This window comes from Suncus etruscus, chromosome 14 (genome assembly GCF_024139225.1).
Source record: "Suncus etruscus isolate mSunEtr1 chromosome 14, mSunEtr1.pri.cur, whole genome shotgun sequence".
NCBI lineage: Eukaryota > Metazoa > Chordata > Mammalia > Eulipotyphla > Soricidae > Suncus > Suncus etruscus.
In genome coordinates this window covers 96,278,916-96,298,377 of record NC_064861.1, presented here as the reverse complement: position 1 = coordinate 96,298,377, position 19,462 = coordinate 96,278,916, and the positions used below count along the sequence as shown (strand labels likewise).

At 59.8% G+C, this 19,462-nt stretch overlaps 1 protein-coding gene across 2 annotated transcripts; it reads right to left on the bottom strand.

The window, feature by feature from the left end:
* Nucleotides 1-4,304: 4,304 nt before the first annotated feature.
* Nucleotides 4,305-14,936, bottom strand: TTYH1 (tweety family member 1). 2 transcript variants are annotated; one of them, XM_049787047.1, is made up of 14 exons: nt 14,722-14,936; nt 12,382-12,560; nt 10,020-10,131; nt 9,398-9,618; nt 9,163-9,258; nt 8,435-8,507; nt 8,040-8,115; nt 7,696-7,751; nt 7,499-7,591; nt 6,776-6,868; nt 4,971-5,113; nt 4,797-4,842; nt 4,631-4,711; nt 4,305-4,539 (listed from the first exon to the last, which is right to left on the bottom strand). In XM_049787047.1, the coding sequence occupies exons 1-13, from the start codon at nt 14,845-14,847 to the stop codon at nt 4,673-4,675; spliced, it is 1,353 nt and encodes a 450-aa protein (XP_049643004.1). In that variant the 5' UTR covers nt 14,848-14,936; the 3' UTR covers nt 4,305-4,539; nt 4,631-4,672. The 2 variants fall into 2 exon arrangements, with proteins under 2 accessions (XP_049643004.1, XP_049643003.1); XM_049787046.1 differs by lacking the exon at nt 4,797-4,842.
* Nucleotides 14,937-19,462: the final 4,526 nt, after the last annotated feature.

Genomic DNA, 19,462 nt, shown 5'->3' with positions numbered 1-19,462 from the left:
TGTATTTATTATTATTTTTTGGTTTGGGGGTCATACTCCTGGCAGACTTGGGGGACCCTGTGAGATGCCGGGGATCAAACCCTAATCAGCCTCAGGCAAGGCAGAAGCCCTCCCGGCTGTGTTATTGAGCCAGCCCCAACATTCTGTTGTTTTTAGCAGCTATTCCTAACTCCATGCTCAGGAGTGACTCCTACTGGTGTTCTGGGAACCACTGTTTGGTACCAAGGATTGAACCAGGTGTATCCAAAAAGGGCACATGCGGTAGGGCTTTGCTTTGCATGCTGTCGAGCTGGGACAGGCCCAGGTTCAATCCCTAGCATCCCATAGGGTCCCCCAAGCCTACCAGGAGCAATTCCTGAGTTCAGAGGCAGGAGTAAACCCTGATCACTGCTAGGTGTGGACCATAGCCAAAAATAAATAAATAAATAAATAAATAAATAAATAAAATCAAAGAGGGCACATGTCAAGCCAGTGCCTTACCTCCTCCTGAGTTTTGTAAAAAGAAAGCCAGGCTCCAGAGGGCACTGTTGTGCCTGCATGTCACCCACACATGGGCAGCCCCTGAGCATTGCACCCCTCAGCAGCCAATGGCCTCCATGTTCTCGAAGTGGGGACTGGCCATTCTGGTCTTGCTGGGCAAAGGGTCCTGGTTTTCTTTCCCAGTTGTGCCACAGTTGGGGTCTGATGAGGTGCCCCTTCTCAACTTGAGACAGTTTTTGTTTTAGTTTGAAATTGTCTTGTCTGGATGGAGTTTTGCAGACCTCCTGTGCGATGTGCTAACTGCCCTTCAGCAGCGCTGCCTCCTGAGTTTTCTCTCAATCTCATGTCATTTTCTTGGCAGAGTGGTCGGGAGCTTTTATTCTGATTGGTTTTGTGCTGCCTTTGCTTTCCGGCAGTGCTTGGGGTACTGGGCAGTGCCAGGAATCACATGCACCCAGTTCTTCATTCCAAGGCATGATGTCCCCTCTGAGCCATCTTTCCAGAAAATTCAGCTCCTGATCTGTTCTAAAAAGTCGGTTACAAGTTCACGCGCATTTCCCCACAGTCCAAGACAGCCAGTCTGTCTTGGTCTTTCGCTGTCACACCTGTGAGCAGCCGTGGAAGTTGACAGTTTGTGAAAGCTGCAGGAGAGGTGCAGGGTTTGGGTATCACTTTGGCCCTGGCGTATGCAACCGTCCTGGGGACCCCTAGTTTGAGAGGTCTGAGCTTCTCCCGCTAGCTGACCGAAGAGCTGTCACTTTGCTTTCTAGCTGTGGACCCCATACTGGTTTAAAGACACATCCTGGGGGTGGGTGGTCCTCACCTTTTAAGATGGTGGGGTTCTCACCTGTTCACAAAGCGTGTTGGAGCGCCCCTATGAGGCCAGAGGTGTTACTGTGGTTAACATGCACCCACCTGTTGAAGGTTGGGAGATTGGGAGGCCCTGGAACACTGTGGGGTTGTCTGGACACTCCTGAATATCACATCCCCAGGCCCCACACTGACCCTCCAGTCCTGTTGGCTGAGGGCTGCTAGTGGGGCCTTTTGAAAACCACTTGGGAAACCCAAAGGAGCAAATAGAAAAGCCCCAGTACATAGATGCATCATAGGTTAACCTGAACGCCCCTAAGGCCTTTGCAATGCATGATCGGATGGGAGAGGACCATGGGGCCTTCCCATGCCTGGGTCTGGCTGCATTCGCCTCCCCACCTGGTCTTTGCTCCAGGAAGCAATCGACAGGGCCATGTGGTTCTTTGAGGTTCAGCTCCTGAAATGAATCTGTGGGGACAGCCATACCACCTCTGTCCTCCTGCATTCAGCAACACCTCTGAGCCCTAGCACCCCTTCAGGAGGGGTTCCTGCCCTGCACGGGGTCTGTGCCACACTCCTGAGTTTCTCACACACCTGCACACCCCCTGCCATATACATGCCCCAGAGAAGCCTGTACAGAGCTGGTCTCGTCAAGAGTTTCTCTGTGTAAGGCTCAGCACTTCCATATCTGTATCCAATGCGTGCCTCAGTTTCCCTCCCAGAGCTCCAGCTCAAAACTCACCAGCCTCTGGACTTGCTGCTCCCATGGTATTGTGTATGTAAACATTTTAATGAGATTATTATGTTACTGACCCTACCCTGATCGGTGATTGTTCCCTACCCTAGGGTGTGACCTGGCATTCTGCTCCCACCATAGGGTGGTACCTGATTCTGGGGTATAAAAGCAAGGGTCTGTGGAAGGCGAGGGCTTTTTTCCTGGGGCTGATTCTGGGGCTTTTTGACTTCAGCCTCTTCCACGGAATAAAAGCTGTTTTCTTCAAAAAAAGAAAAAAAAAAAAAACCCAGAAACAGCTGAACAGGGTAACAGACGCGTGGTCCAAGCTGAGGAGAAAGGCCTCATCCTCCATCCCTCCATCAGTCAACCCCATCAAGGGCAGTATTGCAACACCATGGGTAGAGCCAAGTACATCCTGCACTGAAGGTACAATGAGATGTGCCCTCAACTGTCCTTCTGATACCACCCCCCGAGTGGTACCCACACAGGCTGCAGAGATGGGCAGAGCCAAGTGGGGGCCATGCCGGAGACTCAGGCAGCTTCAGGGTCCTGAGAAGTGGGTCAGAGCAGGGCACCCAGAGCCCTTAGAAATCACCTCCATCTTTCTCCATGCCCAACAGAGAATGACCCCCATTGGCCATCCAGTGTGGGAGGACATGCCCATGGGGGTCCTTATGGCAGCAGTGTGGGGTACAGGGGACTCCAGGCCCGGACATGTGTGTGGGGCTCAGGTAGCAGATGGCACAAGGGTGCCCCACCTGGTGAGCAAATGAGTCAGGACACGAAGGGACTGGAAGGTGCAGACTGGGTCCTGCCGCTGCCAGCTTCGGCCTCTCATCTCATCTCCTTCTTCCTGGATCTGGTCTTGGAGTTGGTTCTGTTCAGAACCCCACAGCCTCCTAGTCCTCCTGGTGGTAAGGAGTACCCCCTTCCTGAGTTCACAGGGGTCTCACAAGGGAGCTTTTTTTTTTTTTTTTTGGTTGTTGGCTCACACCCAGTGGCACTCTCAGTGGTTCCTCCTGGCTCTTAGCTCAGGGATCACTCCCAGCAGGCTCTGGGGACCATATGGGATGCCGGGGATCGAACCTGGGTCGGCCACATGGAAGATAAATGCCCTCCCTGCTGTGCTATCACTCTGAGCCCACACCACATGGGGGTAAGGGCTTTCTTCTTGAGGTTTACACTAGCCTGTCTGTGCTAAGGAAGACCTTGGCCTGGGGCCAGCGGGCATTTACTGCTGCCCACAGACAAAACAGTCCATGCCGGAGAGAAGTTGTGAGTCCTGGATGGGGCAAGAGATCGCAGGGGGGTTAAGGCACCTGCCCTGCTCTGGCTGACCCAGGGTCTATCTCCAGCACCCCATAAGGTCCCCAATCCCTGCCAGAAAGCTGCCCTGAGCACAGAGCCAGGAGTCCACTCTAAGCACCACTAGGTGAGGTCCAGAAATAAAAAGAACAGAGAAGTAACCCCTGAGCACTGCCAGGTGTGGCCCAAAAACCAAAAAAAAAAAAAAAAAAAGAACAGGGGCCAGAATGATAGCACAGCAGTAGGGCATTTGCCTTACCTGTGGCCAACCCAAAAATGGACCCAGTTGTATTCCTGGCATCTCATATGGTCCCCTGAGACTTCCAGGAGGGATTTCTGAACGCAGAACCAGGAGTAACCCCTGAGCAATGCCAGATGTGGCCAAAAATAAAAAATAAATAAAAAAATAAAAAAATAATCAAAAACCACTGTCTGGGTGCTTTGATCTTGGAGCGAATATGGGAGGCTGAGCCTTTCTGCCCAGGCCACAAACCGCCTTCAACTCACAGTTGGTTAGAGAAGTTCCCTGTTCTCAGACCTGGGGAGGGGGGGCTTGCCCCAAATTTGCCCCCTCCCCTGCAACCACACTAACCCTCCTTCCTCCCATCCTCCAAGCTCCTCGCACAACAACATCGTCTCCAGGACATGTGGTCCCAGCCAGCTCCCTGCTGGATCCGAGTCTAGACCTGAGTCTAGACCCTCGCTGCTTTGGGTCCGAGGAAGTGGCTGCTACTCCGGGAAGGGGCGTCTGCAGGGGGGCGAGTGTCAGGCCAGCTGTCTGTCTGTCTGGATGCACAAGGACCCGGTTCCTTTCCCAGCACCACCATCTGGGCCCACGAGCCCTGAAGGGCCCCAGCACCTTGGGGTGGCCGCAGGGGGTTCTGGTTACTAGAGCCCCTGAGCACACCTTTGAAGCCCCCCAACAAGGCTTCTTGGGGGGCTCTCAGGGACAGGACAGACAGGCTGCGGCTGGTAAAATAAAGTCCCTTTTATTCAAGTCGCCGCTCCCGCATCACTGCTGCTTGTGGCCGTGGGGGGCCGGGGTGGGCCCTGGGGGGCTCTTCCAACTAGGCCCGGGGCTGCCCTTCACCCCACTTGTGGCATCGGGAGGCAGCTGTGTGTTGGGGGTATCCGTGGCCAGGGACCTCATTAGTGGGGTGCCCGGTGAGGCTGGTTAGTGGGGTCTTCTCCGGCTGCCGGGGAGGGCCCTGCGGAGAGAGCAGACGGGCCGTGCCGCTGGGGGGGTCCCAGGAGAAGAGGGGGTTCAGGGAGAAGCCAAAGGGGTGCTCTGGGGCTCACCGGAGAGGGGGCACAGAGTCGGGCCTGACGCGGAGGAGGGGCTCAGATAGACGACTGCCACTGCACGAAGCGCTTGGACTCCTGGGGGACAGGAGAGGGTGTGGGGTGAGACTTGGGGGGCAGAGGGGAACCCCCCCTCCTCTGCCCCGGCTGCCCAGCACTTCACCTGAGGGTTGAAAGGGTCGTCATCATCTGTGTCATCATACTCGTCACTGGGGTGCGGTGCGGGGAGTGGCAGAGAAGCAGGACGGGGGAGCCGTCAGGAGGCTGTCCCCCCCAGCGGGGCCCGAGGGTGCGCCCCGCCCCCTGCCCCCAGGCCCCGGCCCTGGGCGCTCCTGACCTGGGCGGGAAGAGGACCCAGGCCCGTGGCAGGCTGCAGAGGGCAGCGGCCAGGGCAGCGGCGGCCAGCAGCGAGAAGAGCGTCAGGAACAGCTGCCCCTCCAGGGTGTCCTCGCACACGCCACGCAGCGCTGCGCCGTAGTCCTGGGGAAGGGGCTGTCAGTGCCTGCCTCAGTTTACCCCCAACCCGACACTCCCCCACCATCACAGGGACTGCCACGCTGCCGGGAGGGACCCTGGAATCACGTCCAGGCTGACACCCAGACGCACAACCCCACCCCCTCCTGCTCTAAGCAAAAGACCCAGGGCAGGCATGAGCCAGGGAGAAAGAAGCCCCAGGTTTCTGGGTTCCCATCAATGGGGTCAGCGGAGGAAGGAGCCAGGCCTGGGGATGAGGCTTCTTGGGGCCTCGAGGTCAAGCCCCAACTCTGACCCCATCAGCCAGGTTCGGGACCAAGGAAGGCTTGATTGGATTGGGGTTTAAGGGACTCCCTGGGTGGTGGGGAGACAGATGGGGGCAGATAGGCCTAGCAGTGGTTTTCAAACTATGGTCCGCGGGCCACATATTGTATTTGTATCTGTTTTATTTCTTCATTGCAAAATAAGATATATGCAGTGTGCATAAGAATTCGTTCATAAGTTTTGTTTTTACTATAGTCAGACCCTCCAATGGTCTGAGGGACAATGAACTGGCCCCCTGTTTAGAAAGTTTGAGGACACCTGGGAGGATGGGAGAGCCATGGGGTGTCAGGGAGCATCGAGACACAGGTGTCTGCGTCAGCGTGAGCCCAGGGAGGATGCAGGACTTGCTGGTGGGATGTTTGTGGGAGCCCCTAGGGACTGTGGGTGTTTCTGGGACCAGTCCCAGCAGTAGGTGGGGAGGTTCTGCCAGGGCAGGTGGCTATGTTCTGACCCCTGGATGCCCCAGACCTGCAAGGCAGAGCTCTGCTTCTGCAGCCACATACACGCATCAGCTGAGGCCTTTGGCACAGAGAGAGGTGGAGCCCAGAGCGGGCAAGCCACTTGCCCAGCGCCACACAGCATCCTTTGCCCACTCTTCTCCGAGACCCCTTCCCTAGCCCTTTCCCAGAGGTCTTGGATAGTGTCTGGCTCCCAGCATTCCCTGGAGCACTTGAGCAAGGCTATCCGAAGGGGCCATCCTCCATATCAGCTCCTGCCACTTTGGGTCTTGGGGCCCCAGATGGGAGCTAGCCCAGTGCAGTGACCTCCCAGGTGGGGCTCCCGAGTGGCAGCTCTGTGGAAGATACCTGGAGGCTCTATTAGGGGGGCCTGGCCTGTGGGTGCAGATTTTCAGGGGGGTCGAGGGCAAGACCAGCCAGCCAGTCTTGGGGGACTGGGTTCTCTGTCTCTCATCTTGAGGTCTGAGTCCAGGCTCATTCCCTCCTTAGAGCATGAGTGCCTGGGGGCTAGGGACCCTGCATACACCCAGGTGGCCCAGTGCAAAGATACCCCACAGTACCGGGGAGTAGGTGAAGCCTCCCAAGGGGAAGGGAATGATCTGGGTGGTTGTAGATGGGAGGTTGCATGTCGGGGCACCTGGTCCCCTGCACACCCACCCAGAGTTGCTCAGGGGCTAGACTGCAGCTCTGTGCAACATCCTGGGCTGAAGGCTGAGGTTTGGGGCTGGCCCCCAAGTGGTATGGCTCAGGGTTTCTCTACAAAAGGGAGAACTGCAGGGATGAAGAACAGTTCTGTGGCTGCTGAGAGTTCTGCAGGAGATGAGGGGGTCCCAGGAGGGGCTCCACAGGGGAAATAGTTTGGGGGAGTGGCCAAGTGGGGGGTCACCTTGTTCAGACTGCGACAGTGCAGCAATGCCACCAGCTGGTGGAAGTTCCCTTCCGTCACATTCAGGGTCTCCTCCAGTGACAGCAGAGGCTTCTGTGGTGGGAGGGGCTTGTCATCCCACAGGCACCGCCCACAAATCCTGGCCCCGCCCCTTTGGCCACACCCACTTCAACACTCCTGTCCATCCTCAATGGCTCACCAATTCCCAAAGCCCCGCCCACAACAGAGCCCTGTCTCTAGGACTACGCCCACATCAACGGACACGCCCCCAGCTTCTGGCCCCGCCCCTCATCTCATAGGCCTGGCCACAGCCAATGGCTTCTTAGCTCAAAAGCCCCGCCCACAAACGCCGCCCCGCGATAACCCCGCCCATCCTTATCAATAGATCCACTACGCCTTTTCCTAAGGCCACGCCCATTAGCTTTGATCTGCTGAGGCCTGCCCATACGCTCAGACCCCGCCCCACCCATTGGCCCAACAGCCAATAGCTGCCAAGCTCCAAAGGCCACGCCCACATCCGCCAACACGCCCCTCCCACGCCAACAGCCCCGCCCTTGTAGCCACGCCCACCACCTTGGATCTACCTCCAGGACCCGCCCACACCCTCTGGGATTTGTCCCTAAGCTCCCAGGCCCTGCACAGGGTCCCTGGGTTTGAGGGGTCCCCAACCACCTTTCTCTTCTGACTTGGGGTGCTGTGGGAGCCTGCAGCAAACCAACCCACCTGTGCAGAAGGGAACTGGGGGACGGCTTCTCGCTCCAGGCCCTGCAGCTGTGAATGGATGTTGGCCAGAGCTCGCTGGGACAGAGTCAGCCTCTGCAGGGACAGGGGAGGGTGGAGCAGTGGTAACGCTCCAGGCACCCCAAAGCCTCCCAGGTTCCAGACCCTCCTCCCCCAGGCCCACCCACTGAATTCCTGACCTGTTGGAAGGGGTTGGAGACTGCATGGTTGCAGAGGAAGTAATAGCCCAGGATGTCTGCAGGGGTGAGAGGGGAGGTCACGGTGAGCAGGGCCCCAGTGGGCCCCCCAGGGAGGCAGAAAGGGCCCAGTGATCTGGATTCACACTTCTGGGCAGCCCTGGAGTCTCTGGCGGGTCCCCACAATGCCTGGAACCCCTGTACCCTTGGCTGAATTCCCTCCCCCTTTGGGGCAGACCCCCCCAGCCATCCCTCCCACAGACACCCCTTTGGGCCCAGGGAAGGTGCAGAGCAGAGCAGAGGACTTCCCCATGGCGAGACCCCAGACCTGCACCGTGCATGGTCACCTGAGCTGAGCCCCGTCTCCTCCTGGGTCACATTCAGGAGGTAAGTGTCGGGACTGGAGCAGAAGTCACTGAGGCCCTGTGCATGAGAAGAAGAAGGGAGCTCAGAAACACCCCGTTCAAGGCCTGAACCCCCTTCTCCCTCAGACCCATGACATGGGGGCCCAGCCTCCTCTCTCAGACTCTGCAGTCCTGGCCCCAGCCTCATCTCTTAGACCCAGGACTCCAAGACTTCAGCTTCCTCCCTCAGACCTAGAACTCTGGACCCCTGTCCACCTCTCTCAGACCCAACAGTTTTGGCCCCCAGCCTCCTCCCTCAGACCCAGGACAGCATCAGACCCCACCACACCCAGGACCCACCAAACCCCGGGGTCTGGAGGTCGGAACTGGGCACTCACCACTGCTGTGGCCGCCTCCAGGCCCATAGAGCCCCAGCTCAGGACAAGAACCAAGAGGCTCATCACCATCATCCTGGGAGGTGGGGACAGAAGTCCCTAAGCTTCTGGGTTTCAAAATCTCACCTCCCACCTTCCCTTCCCGCAGCCCCAGAGACATGGATTGGGGCAGAGAAAGGGTGGACGGACTGTGAGGCACTATTGGTTTTGACTGCCCTGCCCAGCCTTCCCCTAACATCTGGTCCCGTTTCCTGCCCCTATCTCCCCAGAACCTGTGCTGACTGGGAATCAACCCTGGGTCTTCTCTGGGGTGGGCTCTGGGGTCTTAATACTGGGGGATCAGGAGGTGAGATGGGTGCTAGGAGTGGGGCCAGCCAGAGAACCTAGAGCTCAGGCTGCAAAGTGGGGTGTCCAGGGGTACCCTGGGGCAGTGCCAATCTCAGCTCCAGCCAATCCTCAGTGTGTGTGTGTGTGTGCCTGCGCCTCACTGTCAGAGGGAAGAAGGACCTCGCCTCCCCTGTGAGGGTCCTGCGGGTGAGCCCCTTAAAGTCCTAGATGAGATGCATGGGACAGGGATGGGTGGGGTCTTTGGTCATGTCTTCAAGGTGCTGGGCTTGGCCCCATTGGAGATATCCCCTCATTCTCTGCCTAGCCCCATGACCCTGCTGTCAGGGTCTCTCCCCTACTCCCCCTAGGAGGGACCCAGGGCCGGGGCAGGACTGCTCACTCACACGGCCACCAGCCACTTGCTCTGCTTGGCCAGGCCCAGCAGCGTGAAGAGGCAGACGAGGAGCTGGAGCAGCAGCAGGAGCACATAGGCCAGCCACCTAGGGACAGGGCAAGGCATGCAGCTCAGGGACCCCCCTCTCTGCAGCCCCGACCCCCACATACCCTATGCAAGTAGAGTGGAGGGGCCCCTGAGTATCCCCCAAACTCAGGCCAGAGACATACAGAAGTGCCCCACACCTGTACTCCTCCACAAAGCTGACGTCTTCAGCCACTTGCAGGGGGCTCAAGGGGACCCCCCGCCAGAAGGCCAGTCCCTGGAGCTGCAGAGACAAGGCTTCCACCTGCCTCCGGGTCCCCCGGGCCGCGGCCACCAGCTCCGTGCGTGGGGCCACCAGCTCCTCCAAGGAGGTCAGCTCGACCCGCACGGCCTCACCCAACCTCTCCACGGTCTCCAGCACCTATTGGGGTGCAGGGGGCAGGAGTCAGGGCATGCTGGAGAGAGGGCAGGGTTGGGTTAGGTGTCCTCTAGGGTTCGGTTAGGATGTCCTCTTGGAACTGGGGTGCTAGAAGACCCAGCAAGGGGAAGAAGCCTTTCTGCTTCTGGGTTCAGCGACAGGTTCTGATCCTAGCATTTGGGGTTCAGCCTGGGATCCAGAGTCAGAGCAGGGCATGTGTGTAGGGGGTGCGCCTCGCTCCTAAATTCTAGAACCCTGGGACTGAGGGTCACAGGTGGAAGTGAGGCTCCCTCACTTGGGGGGACGGGTCACTCCTCAAGGCCAGGGGCTGGGGATCCCCAAATTTGAGCTCTGCAACCCTGTGCCTGGGTGTGGGCTGGGTAAGATTCCGGGGAGCCCCTTACCAGGTCGTCGATGACACTGAGCGTGTGGTTGGCATGCAGCAGGGCCGCGCTGAGCTGTGACACCCCATCACTGGTCTCGCTGTTGCCATAAAAACCGATGCCAATCCCGGCGCTGCAGGGAGGGAGGAAGCCGCGGTTCTCTGGATCATCTGGGACCCCGCCCCACCCCGCCCCATTGGTCCCTGCAACATTAGGCCCCACCCTGGCCCCGCCCACCCCATTGGCCTCTGCTCCATTGGTTCCCGCCCCATCCCTGTGGCCCCGCCCTATTCCATTGGTCTCCACCTAATGGTCCCCGCCACGCCCCCTCTCCATTGTCTCCGCCCCATTTTCCACCCAGCCTCTATCTCATTGGTCCCTGCTCCGTTGGTCCCCGCCCTCGCTTCATAGCCCCGCCCCAACTCTATCTCTTGGTCTCTGCTCTCTGCCCCGCCCACCCCATTCCATTGGTTCCCTGCTCCATTGGTCCCCGCCCTATCCCTATCCCATTGGTCTCTGCTCAATGGTTCCCGCCCCATCCATAGTCTCCGCCCATCTCTCTCATTGGTTCCCGCCCATAGCCACACCCCACGCCCAATACGTCGATCTCTGCTCTATGCCCCGCCCCTAGCCCCACCCACCCCATCCCATTGGTTCCTTGTTCCATTGGTTCCCGCCCCACCCCTATCCCATTGGTCTCTGCCCAATAATCCCTGCCCCACCTCTATCACATCGGTCTCTGCTCTCTGCCCCATCCCTAGCCCCGCCCCACCTCATCCCATTGGTTCCTTGCTCCATTGGTTCCCGCCCCACCCCTATCCCATTGGTCTCTGCTCAATGGTTCCCGCCCCCTCCATAGTCTCCGCCCGCCCCTCTCTCATTGGTCCCCGCCCCTAGCCACGCCCCACGCCCACCACGGCGGTCTCTGCTCTCTGCCCCGCCCCTAGCCACGCCCTACCTCTCCCATTGGCCCGTGCTCCACTGGTCCCCGCCCTGTTCCTATCCCATTGGTTCGTGCTGTTTTTCCCCGTCCAATCCCTATCCCATTGGTCTCTGCCCAATAATCCCCGCTCCACCTCTATCACATCGGTCTCTGCTCTCTGCCCCGCCCCTAGCCCCGCCCCGTCTCATCCCATTGGTTCCTTGCTCCATTGGTTCCCGCCCCGCCCCTACCCCATTGGTCTCTGCCTTCACTCTTCCTGCCCGCCCCACCATTGAGCCCCGCCCCTTCCTAGCCACCGGGCCCCGCCCACCACGTCTCATTGGCTCCCCACGCTCCGTCCCCGCCCCCTTGGTTCCCGCCCCGCCCCTCGCCCCGTCGGTCGGCGCCGGCGTGGGAAAGGAGCCGCTTTAGCGGGCCGGGTGGTTGCCATGGGGACGGGAGGGCAGCACCGACGGAGACGTCATTGTGATGCTAATGGGGGGTGGCGTGGCGGGGCGGGGAAGGGGCGCCCAGTTGAACTCCTGCCTGGGATCCCAGCGGCAGGACTGGGGCCTGGCCTAGTGCCAGGGTGGGACATTCCCCCACCCCAGAAGCTGGGTTTGGGGTGCCACCTTCTGTTTCCCCTCCCATCCACCCCAGCTTCCTAGGGGCTCACTGGTGTGTCTGCACCGTATCTCAAGGCCTGCTCCCCCACCCCGAGTCCCGGGCCAGCTGGTCGGGCACCGAGGGACTGTGAGACCCAAGGCCAGGACACAGAGCCCCATTGTGCGCCTCAATGTCCCCCCCGCGGCCCTCTGGGAGGCAGCCAGAGACCACAGGGCGGGGGAGTCCCACCCTCGCCTGGGATCTGACACCCACGGGGCCCCCCCCGGCCCATTGTCCAGGCCCACAAAGCTGCTCTTGTTCCGCCTCGGAGCCTCCCCCAGGGCCTTTGTCCACCTCCCCGTGTCTGCCCCCACTTGCCCACTGGCTCAGGACCTGCATGGCGGTGGATCGGGCGTACCCAAGCCCTTGCCCAATACACCCCGACAAGAGGGTTGCTCCTGCTGCTCCTGGGGCACCACCACCCGGCTTTCAGTGCCCCCGGGGTGGCTCTCTGTTCTGTGCCATGGGACCCGGTACCCAGAGCTGACCTTGGAAAGTGCCCTCTATTGCCTGTTTGCTTCCCCTCAGCTCCCAAATCCGGCCCCACCATCGCTCTGCAACCTGGGCCCCTTGTCTGGGTCATAGGTGCCCAGGCCAGGGGTGCCCAGACCCTGCTGTCCTGAGGTCTGGCCACTTGGGAAATGCCCTGGCGAGTAGCAGTCAGAGCTCTTGGGCAGCTGCTGGGGACTGCGAGCCCATTTCACAGATGGAACTGAGGCTCCTCAGAGGCCTCTGCCCCCCACTCCCCCCGCGCAGAATCCCTGGACACCGCGCCCCAGCCCGGGACCCCATTACCAGCCGACGAGAAGGGCAGCAATGCAGCTCCAGGTGGCACAGCTGGTGCCTGGGGAGGGGCTCTGGGGCGTGGGGGGCTGTGGCGGGCGGCAGCAGCAGAAGCGGATGAGGCAGACGGCGATGGAGATGAGGCTCAGGCCCAGGCCCAGGCCTGCCAGGGCCGCCACCAGCAGCAGGGCCTGGGGGAAAGCAGGGGGCAGGGACCAGACTTAGAGGGGCTCATGGGGGCTTCCTCCCAGCCCAGTTTATAGATGGGGCCTGGCTGGCTCAAAACCAAGATCTTATAAGACCAGGCGCACCAGAAGCTCCGGGGTGCGGGTTCACTCTGCGCCCTGACCCTCCACCCCAACAGTTTCCTGCTGCCCCTGGGAGCCTGCCTCAATTTCCTTTCCCGCCAGCAGGAAGTTGGAAAAGGGCACCTGCCAGGCCCTGACTGCACCAACAGAGGATGCAGAACTGTGGGGAATGGTGGGGGAACGATGGAGGGACCGGGTGCTGAGTGAGGCCCCGGCCCCCTCCTCCCCAGCACTTCACCCTCCTCTCTGTGCACCCACCCAACCAGGCACCCAAGAATGGCAGGGATGGGGTGGGAGAGGGAGAGGAGTGTGGAGGAGAGGGGCATGCCAGGAGCAGAGCCTGAGTCTAGATAGAGTCCAGGTGGCGCCCCGTGTTTCCAGGCAGGAGTCCATCCACCAGAGTGGGCAGTGGCTGTGTGTGTGTGTCTGTGTGTGTGTGTCTGTGTGTGTGTCTGTGTGTGTGTGTCTGTGTGTGTGTGTGTCTGTGTGTGTGCGTATGTGTGTGTGTGTCTGTGTGTGTCCCTGGGTGCAGGTGAACCTGTCCATGTGCTCCTGCGTGCGTGTCGCCTGCATGGGTGAGTGAGTGTGAGCGGTGGATCTGTGGGTGTGTGTGCCTGTGGGAGGGTGTGTCTGTGCGTCAGCGCGCCCGTTTCTGCCTGTCCACGTCAGGGCGCATGTCTGGGTATGCAGCTATAGTGTTACCTGAAATAGGTACCTGAGCACGCATGTCCCTCTGTGACCATGTATCTGTCTGTCTCCTGGATGTCTGCACGAACACACAGGAGCATGCCTGCAGCATGTCATTATATGAGTGGACACGCTTGTATGTGTGGTATACAATGCGTGTACAACATATCCGGCCATGCACACAGCTTGGGCATGCCCTGCGTGTTCAGAGCTGTCCGTATGTGTCTGTATGTGTCTGGAGCGTGCTCATCTGTCTAGGTCACGTCTGTCCCTCTGTGCTTGTGCCTATTCTGCCTGATGTTGGAGACCCCCAGGAGTGCTGGGGTAGGGGGTTCTCAGAACTGAGGCCACCCGGGGTGGGTGCGGAGCGGTAGGAGGAGGGCAGAGGCGGCGCCCACCCCGTGGTGTCCTGTCCTGGAGTCCCCGAGTCCCTTTCCCGTGGGCCCTTCCTTCGGGCGGGTGCAGCGCGGGCGGGCAGCCCTGGTTGTGTAACCGGCTGCGGGCGCGGGGTGCGCCCAGCTCCCCTCGCTGGTGGGAGCCGGCTTGGGTCTTGGGGAGTGGGGTCCGGGGCGGGAGGAGCCCCGCGCGCGGCATGGCCGTGACCCACATAGCCGCGAGGACGAGGACGCGGCGGCATCTGAGCGGCGTGCTGGGAGGGGGACCCACCCCCGCCCGCTGCTCCCCAGTCGTCCGGAGGACACTCAGCCGGGCCCGGAGGGGTCTGACCCCCTCACTCCGCATCCCCCAAGGTCCAGGCCAGGCACAGCCCGCACACCCCGAGCCCGCCCAGCCCAGCCCGGCTCCCCGTTAATCTCCAAGTCGGGATCGCAGCGATCTGGGTCAGGGCCCCTTCCCGGGCGGGGGCTCCGGCCTCGGGACACGGCCCCCCCCCTGCACCCCGCAGCTAATGCCCCGGCCACTCCGAAGCTCAGGCACCCGTTACCCCACATCAGCGCCCCCCAAAATCTCCCACCGCGCGTTGCCCCCCGCAAAACCCCGCACCGGGCGCCCTGGGATGGGACGGGACGCAGCCTGCGCCCCTTCTTGCCCAGGCGGCCCCCCACCTTGCACCGTCCTCACCACCGGTGCCACGTCCCGGTGGGTCCCCAGGGAACCAGGACGCGCTCAGTCCCGGCCAGCCGGGATCCTGGGGGGTCCGGAATCCGGGGTCCGGGCGCAGGGAGCGCTCCTGGGCTAGCCAGGCACGGTGGGGCGCGGTGGGATGGGATGGTTTGGGGGGTCTTGGCAGTGCATCCCGGGGTCCCACGACCCCCGATCTCCCCTCCCCGAGCCCGGCCGGGGTCCCCCCTCCCCGCCCGCCCTGCGCCCCCCGACCCACGCGCGCTCCCATCCCCACCTGCTGGTACTCGGGCTTGGCGGGCGCAAAGGCGCTGGGCACGGCGCGGAGCTGGAAGTCGGCGCGGGGCAGCTGGTGGAGCAGGTGCACCCAGGCCGAGGGCCGGTAGCCGGGGGGCGCCCCCATGGCCTGCACCCAGCCCACCCACCACCCCCCGGGGCGCAGCAGCGGGGCCGGGCCGGGCTGCGCGGGAGCCGGGCCGAGCGCGCGCGGGGTCTGGCGGGGCGCGGGGGAGCCGGGCGCTGGGGAGGCGAGGAGAGGCGAGGGCGCGGGGCGGAGATTGGGGGCGGCGCATCGGGTCTGCGGGTGCTGCCTCTGGCGGTCGTGGGGGGCCACTGCACAAGCCCCTGCCAGAGCCCCCGGGGCCGCCTCACCTGTCCGAGTGGATGCAGGTAGGCAGGCACAGGCCAGGAGCTGACCATTGGGGCGCAAGGGCGCACCCGCTGTGCCTTTCTGCTCAGACCCTCCAGGGGACTCCTCCTTTTGCTTCAGGACCCCCCTGTCCCCCATCTTTAAAAGGAGGGATCCCTCTCTGGTTTGAAAAATGCTATTCCGCCCGGTCCCCATATGTCAATTCTCAAAGGACACCCTCCCCATGCCAAGTGCCCCAGAAGGTGCCCCCAACACACGCAGGGGCTTGTGAGCTGGCACCGAGCTCTCTGAATCTGCTCTGGGTTCCTGGGGGGTGGGTAAGGGGCTCCCCAACCCCAGTGACAGGGTCGGATTTGCTACCTGGAAGGGGACCCCCCACCCTGCAGCTCCCTGTGGATGGAATGGGTGGGAGGAAGAAAGGGGGTCCATGTTCCAACCGGTACCCTAATGTCTGGGCCCCAATTGGTGAGAAAGGACTGGTGGGGTGGGGGCCTCGGGGGGAGGATTAAGATGGTGATAGTGGTGCTAATGGGAATGGGGTGATGTTGAGGAAGGTGAAAGGTATGGGGATGTGGCAATGATTTGGGTGCTGGCGATGGTAATTACGGTAACAGGTGTTGGCGAGGAAGGTGATGGAATTATGGAGATGTGGGCAGTGACTGAGACAGGTGGTGGAGGCGATGGAGGTGATGGTTGGTGCTCCTGAACCCAGCCATGTGTGTCGTGTGACGCGGTGAGCTCCTGTGGGAGCTGCTTCCATCCGTCCCTCCCCCTCCAGCTCCCCCAGCCCCGCTGTGCGTCTATATATATCACGCAGCCTCCCTGCCGCCTCCTGCTCGTTTGAGTCACCCTCCCCCGGCACCAACCACCAGGGCTGCCGAGAAGCACCCCGGGGTCCGCCTGGTGGGTGCAAAGACCACCCCATGAAGGCTACTTTGGAGTCTGGTTCCTGCCTGTAAGATGGAGGGGGGCTAGTCTGTCCCCAAAGGGCTGGATAATCTTCACCTGTGCCGACCAGGTGGGCTTGCTAAGGGGGAGAAGAATTTCACAGCCTGTGTGTGTGTGTGTGTGTCTTTCTTTGGGTGTGTCTGTGTGTCTTGTATGTGTGTCTCGTATGTCTGTCTGTGTACATCTGTGTGCTTCTGTCTCTGTTGTGTCTGCATGTGGAGGGCATGTCTCAACCACCCCTACGGCTGCCGCTCAGCAAGAGGCTGGATGGGTGCCTGTTGCCTTGAGGGGTCCAGTCATCCCCCCACATCTGCACTTGGCCAGGCCTTCAGAGGACTGAGAGGGGCTGTTTCCACCCACACTAGGACATTGTGTCCTTTCCCAGGACACTCATGACACCCCTCATGGCCACTTCGACTCCATGGTGAAGGTCTCGAGGGATAAGACCCACCTGCATTTTGGGCAATGCTGGGATTTTATTTGGGGGGGAACCATACCCAGTGGTGCTCAGGGGTTACTCGTAGCTCTGGGCTCAGAAATAACTCCTGTTGGGCTCCGGTACCCTATAGGATGCTGGGGATCGAACTCAAGTTGGCCACGTCCAAGGCAAACACCCTCCTTGATGTGCTAACACTTCAGGCCCTGCACTGGGGCACCCAGGGGGTCACATCTGCTCTCCTTAGTCCCCTCCCCAGTCCCCCCACAGGTGGCACATCAGGGTCGTCCTGGGAGCTTTCCCAGGGCTCTCAGTTGAGGATCCCAGCAGTGCCACTTCCATGGTGTTGACTCAGGTTCGGTGGGCCTGAGGCCCCTCGTCTCATGGCCCAGGTGCTGCTCCATAGCTCTTTGCAGTCCAGGCCAGACACGGGCACCCAATCCCATGACAAGGCAGAAACCCAGGGATTTTTTTAAGAGGCAAAATCCCCTGACTTTTAAATGCTAAAACGAATTCAATGTTAAAATAAATAAATAAAAGACTCCTCTGTAGGCCAAATAAATCCTGCCGTGGGTTGGACCGGCTGCTCCCTCAGCTCTAGTCTAGCCAAACAGTGCCGGCAGGGATGGGCCCAGTCTGGAAGAGGCCACAGAGAGGCCTGGAAGAGAGAGGCGGAGAGATGGCCTGGCCACCGCCTTCGGGAAGGCTTTCAGAGCAGCGTCTCAGGGGAGGACAGAGGCAATTCACGGTGGACAGGCTCACTCGGGCTCCCTGTGACTCAGACCCTTGAAGACCCCCCACCCCAGTTGGTTCAGGAGTTGTGGCTATGCATCATGTTGTGTCATGGAAAGAATTGGGGTCACCCTGAAGATTCGAACTATTCACCATATAATTCACCTCAAAATAAGACAGGGGTCCTAAGGGGCCTGGTGCCAGCTCAGGGAGCAGGAGTGCAGAGTCCTCTGTACTCAGAAACTCTGGGCTTGAACCCAGTACCGCACAGCAACCCCCAAGCAACAACCTCACAGTTTTTGGGTCACACCTGGCAGCGCTCAGGGGTTCCTCCTGGCTCTATGCTCAGAAATCACTCCTGGCAGACTCAGGGGACCATATGGGATGCCGGGATTTGAACCACCATCCTTCTGCATGCAAGACAAATGCCCTACCTCCATGCCATCTCTCCAGCCCCTCTGAGAGACTTTTTAACACGCAATAATGTCACTGCTTGCCGTTAGCATGCAGTGTCTCCCCTGCACCTCCAAAATGTACCCATCTGGCTTGTTCCCTTTCACCACCTTCACTCCTTTCCCACACATCTGTTCTTGCCTCCCAAAGCTGATTAATTTTGCTTTAATTTTTTTGGGCCACACCTGGCAGTACTTAGAGGTTACTCCTGGCTCTGCACTCAGGGATCACTTCTGGTGGTGCTCAGGTAGACTGTTTGGGATGCCGTGGATCGAACCCAGGTCAGCTATGTTATGGCTCCAGCCCCTGCCCAGGATCTGGCTTTGCCTTTTCCCTGGGCCCCCTTGCAGTGAGCTCAGGCAGCATCCCCCCATTTTGCTTGCTCCCTTCTGATGGGAGGCGGGAAACGTTGCGGGAGTGAGTGCTGGGGCGGGTATGAGCCAGTCAGCCAGCAGCAGAATGCAGAGAAACGTCTGGAAGTGGGACTGCGGGTCACGTGCTTGATCTATTTTTATTTTCTGTAGGAACCTCCATAAGGCTCAGCCAGTCGTGGGGGTGGGACCAGTTCACACTCCATGAGCAGTGCCCCGGGGTTCCCCTGTTTTGTGCTCCCCCCATGGCTCACACTTCATCCACCTTCTCATGAGCCACTCGGGGAGGTGGGAGGACATTTGGGGACAGTTTGAGCAAACGCACAGCTCACTGGTGATCCCCACGGCCAGGAGCTTGTGAACGTTGAGGCTAAAGGGGCTCAGCCCCTTGAACCCCACAAACAGAGTCGGACCCCGCAAAGCACATGTGAAGCCCCACCACTGGGGGCCAGAGTAACAGCACAGCAGGGAGGGCATGTGCTTTGCGTCCAGGTTCAATCTCTGGCGTCCCATAGGATCCCTTGAGCCCGCCAGGAATCATTTCCAAACACAGTCAGGAGTAACCCCTGAGAATCACAAGGTGTGGTCCAAAAGGTGTTTTCCTGTCAACTGATTGTCACCATGGTGACAATTTGTCATGGCAACAGCTGGGGGCCACCGTACATGTGTATTGTAAATTCACCCCACACTGGTGAACAAGTCTGAATCAGGGTCACGCATGAAATAATCCAAACCAGGCTGAGGGCGAAATACATGTAGCCTGGCAGTCTTCTACCTGGTATATTGTCCAAGCCGCCTGCCAGAACTGCAGTTTTTTGTTTTTTTTTTTGTTTTTTGGGTCACACCCGGCGGCACTCAGGGGTTACTCCTGGCTGTCTGCTCAGAAATAGCTCCTGGCAGGCACGGGGACCATATGGGACACCGGGATTCGAACCAACCACCTTTGGTCCTGGATCGACTGCTTGCAAGGCAAACGTCGCTGTGCTATCTCTCCGGGCCCAGAACTGCAGCTTTTATTGAGTCCAGAGACCACCCCTGGGTGGGGCAGAAAGGACAGAGAAAGGACAGATAGCTCAGGCTCTCCTGAGCCAGTCCCACCCAGGTTTACACTTTCTGTTTTGGGGGGCAAATCCAAGTTGTAGACAAACATACAAAGGAACCATGGATGATCTTTGTTTTAGGTAGAATAAGGTGTGACCTAACAATGTACAATTCTGGTTCTGGGAACAAGGATCCTGCAGAGATGAGGTTAACTGTGCCATGACAGGCGGGACAAACGCTTCCCATTCTTTGCATGGCTTATTTGTGCATGTCAGCAAACCTAAACGAAAACATGAATTTAAACACTGTTCACTTTTTACTATAAATGATAGGAGAGGATGGGGAACACTCTGGTTATGGGGGAGTGACACCCAGCTTCTCTCTGTCC